The sequence below is a fragment of the Schistocerca nitens genome, chromosome 7 (genome assembly GCF_023898315.1).
Source record: "Schistocerca nitens isolate TAMUIC-IGC-003100 chromosome 7, iqSchNite1.1, whole genome shotgun sequence".
Taxonomy (NCBI): Eukaryota; Metazoa; Arthropoda; class Insecta; order Orthoptera; family Acrididae; genus Schistocerca; species Schistocerca nitens.
The window spans coordinates 337,413,979-337,426,322 of NC_064620.1; the positions used below are offsets into that span (position 1 = coordinate 337,413,979).

Here is a 12,344-nt window from a genome sequence, read left to right on the forward strand (position 1 = left end):
CGTCGATCAGTTGTAGAATTTTGGAACACGTATTATGTTACAGTATAATGACTTTTCTGGAGACTAGAAATCTACTCTGTAGGAATCAGCATGGGTTTCGAAAAAGACGGTCGTGTGAAACCCAGCTCGCGCTATTCGTCCACGAGACTCAGAGGGCCATAGACATGGGTTCAAAGGTAGGTGCCGTGTTTCTTGACTTCTGCAAGGGGTTCGATACAGTTCGCCACAGTCGTTTAATGAACAAAGTAAAAGCATAAGGACTATCAGACCAATTGTGTGATTGGATTGAAGAGTTCCTAGATAACAGAACGCAGCATGTCATTCTCAATGGAGAGAAGTCTTCCGAAGTCAGAGTGATTACAGGTGTGCCGCAGGGGAGTGTTGTAGGACCGTTGCTATTCAAAATATACATAAATGACCTTGAGGGTGACATCGGAAGTTCACTGAGGCTTTTTGCAGATGATGCTGTGGTGTATCGAGAGGTTGTAACAATGGAAAATTGTACTGAAATGCAGGAGGATCTGCAGCGAGTTGACACATGGTGCAGGGAATGGCAATTCAATCTCAATGTAGAAAAGTGTAATGTGCTGCGAATACATAGAAAGATAGATCCCTTATCATTTAGCTACAAAATAGCAGGTCAGCAACTGGAAGCAGTTAATTCCATAAATTATCTGGGAGTACGCATTAGGAGTGATTTAAAATGGAATGAGCATATAAAGTTGATCGTCGGTAAAGCAGATGCCAAACTGAGATTCATTGGAAGAATCCTAAGGAAATGCAATCCGAAAACAAAGGAAGTAGCTTACAGTATGCTTGTTCGGCCACTGCTTGAATACTGCTCAGCAGTGTGGGATGCGTACCAGATAGGGTTGGTAGAAGAGATAGAGAAAGTCCAACGGAGAGCAGCGTGCTTCGTTACAGGATCATTTAGTAATCGCGAAAGCGTTACAGAGATGATAGATAAACTCCAGTGGAAGACTCTGGAGGAGAGACGCTCAGTAGCTCGGTATGGGCTTTTGTTAAAGTTTCGAGAACATACCTTCACCAAAGAGTCAAGCAGTATATTGCTCCCTCCTACGTATATCTCGCGAAGAGACCATGAGGATAAAATCAGAGAGATTAGAGCCCACACAGAAGCATACCAACAATCCTTCTTTCCACGAACAATACGAGATTGGAATACAAGGGAGAACTGATAGAGGTGCTCAGGGTACCCTCTGCCACACACCATCAGGTGGCTTGCGGAGTATGGATGTAGGTGTAGATGTAGACTGAGACATGCCGCGACGCAATTCGTGCATGGAGATGTGCTCTCTGCATTGTTAACCATCATCCTACGATGGCAAACAGCATTCATTTTAAACAGATGTGTGCCAAGTGTCGTCGTGTTCTTTGGGATAGCAAAAGAGTTAGCTGGATTTCATTCACTAGTTCTTTTAACAGTTCCACTCCTTCCTCTGTCATGTGGGCCAACCATCAATGGCTCTCTGGGACCGCGATCCATTCCCCAATTTCCAGCCTGACACTAGCAGACGATGTCATCGTGGACCCTATTGCTATCTCCAAAACCTTGGGCCGCCATTTTGCAGACATTTCAAGCTCTTCCCCGTCCTCCATCGGAAACGAGCGGAGGAGGCTCGGGCGATACCCTTCTCTTCTCTGAATCATCAGCCTACAGTGCCGCCTTTACTGTGAGGGAGTTAGATCATGCCCTCAGTTCATCCCAATCCTCCGCTCCAGGGTCAGACGCTGTCCACATTCAGATGTTGCAGCACCTTTCTGTTGCAGACAAACTCTTTCTGCTTAACACGTACAACTGTATCTGGGCAGAGGGCATATTTCCCGGACGCTGGCTTGAAGCCACCGTCATACCCATGCCTAAGCCCAGTAAGGACAAAAACCTTCCTTCTAGCTACCGCCCCATCTCTCTTACCAGCTGCGTTAGCAAGGTGATGGAACATATGATTCATGCCCGGCTGGTATGGTGGCTCAAGTCTCGCAACTTACTGACGAAAGCACAATGTGGATTTCAAGTACAGCGTTCTGCAGTTGACCATCTCGTTACTTTGTCCATGTATGTCACGAATGGTTTTCTCCGGAAATCCAGATTGTGGCTGTGGTTTTTGATTTAGAGAAGGCCTACAGAACCTGCTGGGGAACTGATATCCTCCACACTCTTTACACATGAGGCTTCTATGGCAGCCTGTCCCGTTTCCTTCAGGGATTTTTAAAAGACAGATCTTTCAAAGTGCGTGTGGGTACTGCCTTGTCAGACACCTTTATCAGGGAAAACAGTGTGCTTCAGTGTTCCGTCCTAAGTGTCATCCTTTTTGCTATTGCCATTAGTCATATAATGGCCTGTCTCCCACTGGGCATCTCTAGTTCCCTTTTTGTTGTTAATTTTGCCATCTGTTGCAGTTCTCCACGAACCTGCCTCACTGTGTGGCGTCTTTAGCGATGTCTTGAAGGTCTTCACTCCTGAAGCATTGACAATGGCTTTTGCTTTGCCACTGACAAAACCATCTGTCTGAATTTCTGGTGACGCAATTTGTTTCTCCCACAGTCTTTACATCTTGGGCCAGTTGCCCTTCCGTTCATTGAAACTGTGAAATTCCTGGGGCTCATGCTCGGTAGGAAACTCTCTTGGTCCTCCCATGTGTCTTACCTGGCAGCCCGCTGTATGTGGTTCCTCAATGTCCTACATGTCCTCAATGGTACTTCCTGGGGTGCCGATCGAACAACCGTCCTCCGTTTGAACAGGTCCCTTGTCCGATCAAAACAAGACTATGGCTGCTTTGTTTATGCATCTGCATGTCCATCTCTCTTACGCCGGCTCAACACTATCCACTATTGTGGCATCCATTTGGCCACAGGTGCCTTTTACACTAGCCCTGCTAGCCCAGTTGAGAGTCTGTATGCTGAAGCTGCTGATCTACTGCTGTCCTACCACTGTGACTTTCTCCTCAGCAGGTATGCATGCCATTTGTCTGCCATGCGTTGCCACCCATCCTATGCCGCCTCCTTCAAGGATTCCTTTGATCACCAGTATGGGCATGTCCCTCTTTGTTACCTCCAGTAGAGTTTGCTTTCGGCTCTTGCCCCGGCAGCTTAACTTCACGCTACGTGCCACTTTCCTAATGGGTGTGAACTCTTCACCACCTTGGCTTCGTGAAGCGGCCCATGTTAACCTTGGCCTTCATTTGCTTCCTAAGGACACTACTCCAGCCTCGCTCTATCGCCTTCAGTTTCACGATCTTCACATGGAACTTTGCGATAGTGCCTTTGTATACACTGATGGCTCTCCGATTGACTGTGGGGTCGGGTGTGCCTTCGTCATTGACACCCGTGTCTTTCGATTGGTTTCTGGCACACTGCTCAGTATCTACAGCCAAGCCCTTCGCCCTGTATCAGGCCATGGAGTACATCTGGCGACATAGACTTTTCAGTTGTGTCCTCTGCTCAGACTCACTTGGCGCCCTTCAAAGTTGTGCGCTGTACACTGCCCATCTCTTAGTGCAGCGGGTCCAGGAAAACTGTCACTTGATCACTGTTTGTGGAGCCAGTGTGATGTTTCTGTGGGTTCCTGGTCATGTCGGTCCGCCAAGAAATGAGGCTGCTGACACTGCTGCCAAGGCTGCAGTCCTCATACCTCAGCCCACAAGTTCCTATGCTGCCATCTGTCAGGAGGTGGTGTTCCTTTGGCATTGCCAATGGTCCTCCCTTCGCGGGAATAAGCTCCGGCGTATTAAGCCTCTCGCAGTGACTTGGACGACCTCCTCTCGGCTCTCCCGCTTGGATTTGCCGCCAGAGTTATCGGCCATTTTACCTAATTATGCATGGGCTGTCGACCGCATTTTACTTTTTATGCGCCAAAGCAATATGGTGAAGGCCATTTAATTTATAGTTTTGGACCTCCGTTTATGTATGATGTCTATTTTAGCCCTTTTTCCACATGCTTGTTTTTAGCTGTCTTCTCTTATGTCACTTGGGACTCACATATAGTCGTTTTTTAACTCCTCTCTGTCTTCATTTTCTATAGTTTTGACTTGGACGCATATGACCCAAGTTGTTTTTTGGACCCTAAAGCAAAACAAAACCAAGTATCTCCTCTGCTCTCCTCGCCTCTCTCTCTCTCTCTCTCTCTCTCTCTCTCTCTCTCTCTCTCTCTCTCGTCTGTCAAATTATTACCCAATCATGTGGTTTACACAGCCTAAGAAGGATCAATTAAGAGGGACGAGTAAGTCAGAAAACATAAAGGGTGCCCAAGTTTATAACAGGTTTGTTTGTTTATTTATTGTACATGTCCAGGATGTGAAATTATTACAAAAATAATAGAGCATTAATAACATACAGAGTACAATAACATTCAAATAATTGATTAAAAGGAGGTTCAATAAAATACAGACAGAAAATAAATAACAATAAAAATACATTGTTTAATATGTTCAAAAAGAATTTATAAAATACAGACAGGAAGATAAGAAAATGAATCAACAGCAACATCATTCTATCTGTGTTCTGTGGACGCCAAGTATTTGGCAGTGTTGACTGCTGTTTTGTTAGCTGCAGCAAGATCACAGATAGTGCATGTATCCTGTAGGTCACCACACTGGCAAATTTCATCATCAGTGCTGAGCCACATTTCCGGATGTTGACTTTGCATCATGACTGCTCAGTTCTCACTGTGTTCAGCATCTTTCATGTCATATAAGACAGGTGTGAGCATGCAGCAGGTTCCTGTTTGACATTCGTTGGGTGTGACTCTGGCAAGTATCGTGCCTGGAATATTGTTCTCGATGAGCAAAATGGTTTTCAGACAACCATGACCAAAAACGACTATGGCTTTTTTTTTCAAAACCACCCTTTAGTATAGTATAAGTTAATAACAGGTGAAATAATTTTAGTAAAAGTAATAAAGTTGGAGGTCTCCTGCGTGATGGGATAACACTGATGCAGTTGGAGGTCTCTCCTCAGTTTGAAGAGCCACCAGTCAAACAAATGGTTAACACTCAACAGTTGATAGACTGCATGCGTATAAGACATAGTGTATAGTGGGAAGATAGGTGGAAAAGCCCCTGCAGTTATAAAATACTGATAATAAGTTATCTTCTTCTGTCTGTTTCAGTACACTCTTAGAACTTTGAATAAGAGTTTGCATGCATGATGGGAGACTATTCACACTTTCGTGGCATTTGTGTATTACAAAGAATTTCTCTTTTGGTTATTTTTTTTTTTTTGCGCCAATTGGAGTTCTATGATCTGTGACAAGCACTTGGGAGAAAACAATTGTTCTTTGACATGCTGTTCATTATTTTGAGTTTTTGTGTGATGCCTTATGATGCTATGGCGACATTTTGTACTCTTATCTGAAGTATAAGCTTTAGTTTTGGTTAAATTACCTATGAAATTTCATTTCTTGCAGTTCATGGAAGTATTGGATCGTGTTGGAGAAGGCAGTGATGTATTTTCACAGAAAGATTTACATAAACTATTTAATGAACAAGGCTATTCAGATTATATTGTAGTGTATCTCCGCCTAATAACTTCTGGACAGCTTCAGAAGGATTCAGAATTTTACCAACATTTTATAGAGGGAGATCGTTCAATTGCTGATTTTTGTCATCAGGTGAGAACATTTTTTTTTTTTCTTTTATAAAATGTAACATGTAAGGGTAAAGTGTTGTCAGAATTTCGAAACATAGTTACACTTCAGTTTAAAGTATATAAATTTACTGGACTTCGTAGATTAAAAAAGAAAACTTCCTATTAAATAATAAGCAGCCATAATAATTAGCTTTCCATGTTCTTATTAGACAAGCCTTTGATAATTATGCTGTTGTTGAAGATCATGACTATTTTCAGTAACAGTCTTGGACAGTATTTCAGAAATGATTTTGGTGTTATTTGTGAAGTTTAAACTAGTTTGACTAGTTGTATTTCCAGGCGGTAACTTGAATTCTATGGATATATTGTTTATGCAATTTTAAAGATGTCCTGATGAGTTGTGGCATGTAACAGTCTATTCTTTCCCTAATATTGTTGATATTCCAACCTGGAGTTTCCATTGTCTAACTTTATAGTAACGTGTATTGCTATATATAGCAGTGAATGTCAAATGGCTCATAGCCCATACTAGAGATTGTGAGAGCTGACAGTGTATGGTAGAAATTAATCTTGAGCAATTTGTTGATAGAAAATGTTTTGCTCTTGTCTGCATCTGTTTTTTTCTGTAGGGAACAGTCAAATGAAAACCGAACACCCGCCACAACAGGACCAATGATTCCATTCAAAAAGAATCACTGAACCGTTCAGATATTTATCCCACTGGAAGACAAAACAATCAATTCCTGTTTTGTTAAACATGGTTTGCTGTTGATGGATCCACAGCCGCACCCACTCTTCCTTGCCCGACTGAAATGGATTTTCACACATCTCTTTTCAGGTTGCCAAAGATTTAAAAATCGCTGAAGTGTAGCTGTCATCTGATTGGCAGTGTGGGGGTGAGCATTATCGTGCAACAGGATGATTCTCCGACAGCATTCCTGGGCATTATGTCTGACACATTGCAGATTCTGCAAAGTTTCTTCATAGCGCTGTGCACCAATTGTGGTTCCACGATTGAACTCGATAAGCGAAGGGCCCATTGCACTCAAAGGAGGTGGCCATCATGAGCTTACCAGAACTTGTGTGAACAACTTTGGATTTCTGGTTGGGGAAATGTGGGATGTTTCCAGTGTTGGCTTTGGCATTTCCCATTGGGCTGTTGGAATCACTGTGTGATTTTTACATCTTTGGCAACTTGAGGTGAGACATACGTGGACCTCAGTTTGTCAGATGAGGAAGTGCAAGAGTGGGTGCAGTAGTGGATCAGGCAGCAGCCGACTGTAATCTACAAAACAGGAATTGGTAGTCTCGTCTTGTAGTGAGATAAATGTCTTAATGGTGTGGTGATTACTTTTGAATGAAATCATTCCATAGTCCTGTTGTGGTGAGTGTTCGGTTTTCATTTAACTGATCCTCATATATCGTTAGGCTAGAGGTTGATGAATGCCACCAGCTCTCCTGTACTGTAGAGAGGGGTTACTGGCAGAAGTAAACTGTGAGATTGGATCGTGAGTTGTGCCTGGGTGGGTCAGCCATTAAAAGTGTAGCTTGCAAAACACAAGTTTCTATACTTGAATCCAAACTGGACATGTAAGTCTAACCTAGCTGGATATTCGAACACTTCCAGTTATTTGTATGGGCCATCAGCAAGCAAATATCAACCCAACCAAAAGTGTCATACTTTATACTGGTTGGGTAGAGAGAGAATTGGATTTTCCAGATGTGCAGTAACTGTTAATGCACGTCTAGCTGCACCAGGAATTGGATGCCCAGAAACACATGCAGGTATAGATACATGCTTGTTAAGAATGTTGTGCAATTCTGAAACATTACTTAAGTGTAAACTCCTTTTGTTTTTGGTGTGCGACTTGGTATTTACCTTTTCTGCTGACGATGTAAAACAATACCAGTGTACCAGTGTGGCTGCAGTGGTTATTCTGTCTTAGAGTTGACTTCCTCTTGGAAGAGCTGAATTTTAAAATGCAAGTCCCAGTCACTTTGGGAGAAGGAAATTGGGATGTAGCTCGATAGTAGAATGAAAACTTGAGACTTCCACATGTTAGAACTTTACACAATACTGAGACGACTCAATTGCATATGTCTTTCATCAGCTCAGAAGACTGACAGACACAGAGATCGGTGGAAAAAGACAAATGAGTTATGTAAGAAAAATCATAGTTTTCTCTTCAACAATCTTACTCAGATAATCATGCCTCCCTACAAATCTTTGCAGCACGGGGATGGCGCGAATATTTGTTTGTATGCGCAGATGCTTTAAAGAACATACATAACTTCTAGATCTCCAGATAGGCTCCATTAGCATAGATCGTGTGAATAATAGTACAGTATGCACTTTGGTCTACATGATGTGTGTTTAATAATTAAGAGGGGCAGTAAGAAATTTTTGAAATATCACCTCTTTTATATTTTAAAAAGCCCTTCAATAGACAATAGCTCTATTGAGGGAAGTCATTGTCTCCCTAGACTGTTCTTATTTTTTAAATAAACACTTTATTTTGGGCTTTTTCGCTGTTAGATAATTTTCAAGCTACCTGGTAGTGAAGCGAATGACAAAACTTACAACAGCTTTAAGAATAGAAAATATAGTCAGAAAGCTAGATATAAACTTTCTTCACACCTCTGTCACAGTGAAAAATTGTAATCACTTATCTTACCTTCCACATATTATAGTGGAGGAAGCACCATCTAATCCTAACCCTGACAAAGATTACTTATGAATGTGGTGGTAATGGGCACAATCTACATATACCTCACTAGTTAGCAAGATTTACATAAAAAAGTAAAAATATGAATTATATTTGGTATTACTATCAAATGACATTACAATTTACTTTCACAGATGTGAAATCCGTTCGTAAAATGATAAAATCAAACGCTCATGCGGGTCTTTGTCACTGTGCCAACGTCGTGAACCACATTAAAATTCATTAGTTCACATTTCAAATAAAACTAGACGTGACGTTGTTGCCATCGAAAAATCAAATGGAATACATGTCAGTGAATATGACAGATAGCTGAAACAAAGGAAATAAATACATGTTTATAAAGCCTTACATGTTGTACTACTGTTTTAAGAGATGCTAATTTACAAGTTTTGTGGCAGTTTTGTGACTGAGGGATGTTTTTATTGTAATGCAATTTTGTCATATGATGACATGTTGGAGACCGTGGCTGTTTTTGAAGACAAATGTTGATGGTGTTAGGACAGCAACCAGCCACAAATTTACTTTGAGTTCCTTTATTCAAAGGAAACCGTTACCGGTTTCGAATCGTTGCGATTCATCATCAGACGGTTTACACGCTTTCTTTCTACATTTGGTGTGTTTTTATAGATTAATTGTCCTAAAATATAAATAAAACATAATTAAAAACACGCCACACACAGATGGTTGCGTTGCAACGAAAATCTGCAACGCAACCATCTGTGTGTGGCGTGTTTGTAATTATGTTTTATTTATATTTTAGGACAATTAATCTATAAAAACACACCAAATGTAGAAAGAAAGCGTGTAAACCGTCTGATGATGAATCGCAATGATTCGAAACCGGTAACGGTTTCCTTTGAATAAAGGAACTCAAAGTAAATTTGTGGCTGGTTGCTGTCCTAACACCATCAACATTTGTTTTTATTGTGTTTTGGCTGTCTCTTCGCTCCCTCACACGTGTAATAAGGAGCTCTTACATACCCCACATTATGGCTCAAAAAAAAAATTTAAAAGCCCCGTGTCTCAGGTGTAGGTACATTCAAGATTTCCTGCATAACTTTAGTTTAGACGTCTGTAGTAATGATCTTGACCAAATATTTTTCTTTGGTTTAAGCTACTTTTCTATGTCTCTGATGACACAGTTGTGGAGTCATATTTGCTGACACGTATGCCATTTGATTTTTAGACATTGACCATGTCATGTCCAGTTTTATTTGAAATGTGAACTATTGGATATTAATGTGGTTTATGTTGGCACAGCAATAAAGACCTTCAAAAGAATTTGATTTCATCATTCCGCATATGAAATTCATATGTGTGAAAGTAAGTTGTAACATCATTTGACGGTAATGGCAAACATAAATCATATTTTTACTTTTTTATGTGAATTGTACTAACTGTTAATGTGTATGCTGGCTATGCCTATTGCCACCACATTCATAAATAACCGTTATTAGGGATAGCACTTGATGGTGCTTCCTCCACAGTAATGTATGTAAGATATTATTTTCCATTCTTGAAGCTACTGTAAATTTTGTCATGTGTTTCACTACACGTAGCTTTACAATACTGTAGGGGTTCAAATTAACTAATAGCAAAGAAGCGTGATATAAGGTATGTATTTCTAAATTTAAATCACCCTACACAGAACAATAACTTCCCTCAATAAGTTCTCAGTGGCTGTGGAACCATACATGCAACAGATAGAAATAGCTATTAAGAGATTTTAAAATGGAATTCCATTCATTGAATCTGACACTGTCTGTTAGTTGTATATATGCAGACCAAAGCGACAAATGAAAATTTGTACTATGGCCTAGATGAAAACCTGAGTGTATATCTCACTAGGCACATGCACTAATCACTATGCCTCCCAGGCACTAGAACAGCATTGCAGAGGCTCTTAGACTGTATAAACCCAGGTGTAGCAGTATTAATCAAATGAAACTATATGATTACAGAGATCTTTCCAAGTCTCAAACATCTATGATGCCTATATGGAGACTGAAATGACGAAGCCTCTGTGCAACAAGAAATAATATTTATAATCATAAAGATGGATTTGTGCACCTAAATTCACACTTTAAAATACACTGAGGCGATAAAAGCTATCTGATAGTGGTATGCACATTTACAGATGGTGGTAGTATTGTGTACTCGAGGTATAAAAGGTCAGTGCATTGGTGGAGATCTCATTTGCACTAGGGTGATTCATGTGAAATGGTTTTCCAATGTGATTAAGAGCTGCATGATGGGAATTAACAGACTTTGAATGAGGAATTGTAGTTGAAGCTAGATCCATTTTGCAAATTGTTAGGGAATTCAATATTCCGAGATCCACAGTGTTGAGAGAGTGCCGAGAACACCACACTTCAGGGATTACCTCTTACCACAGACAACACAGTGCCTCTCCTGGGCTCATGACCATATTGGTTGGACCCTATACAACTGGAAAACTGTGGCCTGGTCAGATGAGTCCTTATTTTAGTTGGTAAGAGTTGATGGTTGGGTTCGAATGTGGTGCAGGCTCCACAAAGTACTGGACCCACATTGTGAATAAAGCATTGGGCAAGCTGTTAGTGGCAATTGTGTGGGCTGAATGAATTGTGTCGTCTGGTCCAACTGAACCGATCATTGACTGGAAACAGTTATGTTCGGCTACTTGGAGATTATTTGCAGCCATTCATGGACTTCATGTTCCCAAACCAGGCCACAATTGGTTTAAAGAAGATTCTGGACCAATGAAGTGAATGACTTGGCCACTCAGGACACCTTGCATGAATCCCATCAAACAGTTATGGCACGTAATTGAGAGGTCAGTTCCAGAATCCTGCACCAGCAACACTTTCACAATTATGAATGGCTGTAAGTGGCAGCTTGGCTCAGTGTTTCTGCAGGGGACTTCCAACAACTTGTTGAGTCCATGCCATGTTGAGCTGCTGCACAATGCTGGGCAAAAGGTCTGATAAGGTATTGGGAGGTATCCCATGACTTTTGTCACCTCATTATATGTACCACAGGTAGCACCAGTATAGGATGCTGTTTCCCTCATTGGCCATTTTATGTCGTCGTCAAGGATTTTTTAATAACATCCATTATGTGTAAAATTTTGTTGTTATTACAATTGCTTTAGTAACCTATCCTACAAAAAGTTACGCCAAATTTCATAATTCATGTAACGCAATTCTTAGACAAATAAGAACTGTTGTAAAGGTGAGAGATGGTCCAAAGTTTTCATAAATGCGTATGTAAGATGATTAAATCTATTTATCGTTTTGTGCAGACTTTAAATTTGTGAATTTTTTCCCCCTTACTTATGTTATGGAAATGTTATACCTGTATAATAGAAGAAATTATTTTTTGATTATTTTTTAGGAAGTGGAACCTATGTATAAGGAGAGTGACCACATCCATATCATAGCCCTTAGCTCAGCTTTGGACATAGGTATTCGTGTAAGATGCATGGACAGAGGAGAGGGAGTGGAGGTGATTGCTCATGATTTTCCAGAAGGGTGCAGCCCAGCTGTTCATCTTTTGTACCGACCAGGTCACTATGATATATTGTATCCATGAGCGCAGCTGGCTAATCGTATGCTAAAAGGGGCTTGAAGTATGATGTTCTTTTGTGCACCGTTTTTATTTTCATACAAATTTTGTCACTGGAGCACCAACTGTGCTGTACAAGCATTTTGGATATTTCTGTATTCCAAAGTGTGTTCTACAGAAAATTTGTATTAAGTTGCTATGTACATTAAAATAAATTTTTAATAAAATTTTCTGTATTGTTACTCCTGTATTAACTATACATCTTGACTGCTCCTCTTCTGAAATGACTTTCGTGACTTACATGTACACAGAGCAACTTGAATGCCAAATTAATGACTGTAAAAACACAGTTTCAAAATTGTATCTGTTCTTGACACCAATGATCAAATCTCATGGATGACACACATTAGTATCAATATGATTATTAATAAGAGAGGAAATGCCACTACTGCCTATAAATAAGTG

At 40.6% G+C, this 12,344-nt stretch overlaps 1 protein-coding gene across 1 annotated transcript in view; it reads left to right on the plus strand.

Moving 5' to 3' along the window:
* Positions 1–12,121, plus strand: part of LOC126195136 (ubiquitin thioesterase otubain-like) — a 47,917-nt gene extending 35,796 nt beyond the window's left edge. The window contains exons 5-6 of the mRNA XM_049933634.1: positions 5,426–5,629; positions 11,709–12,121. Coding sequence (XP_049789591.1) covers positions 5,426–5,629; positions 11,709–11,906 — 402 coding nt within the window. The 3' untranslated portion in view covers positions 11,907–12,121. The remainder of the gene's footprint in view (positions 1–5,425; positions 5,630–11,708) is intronic.
* The last annotated feature ends 223 nt before the right edge of the window (positions 12,122–12,344 follow it).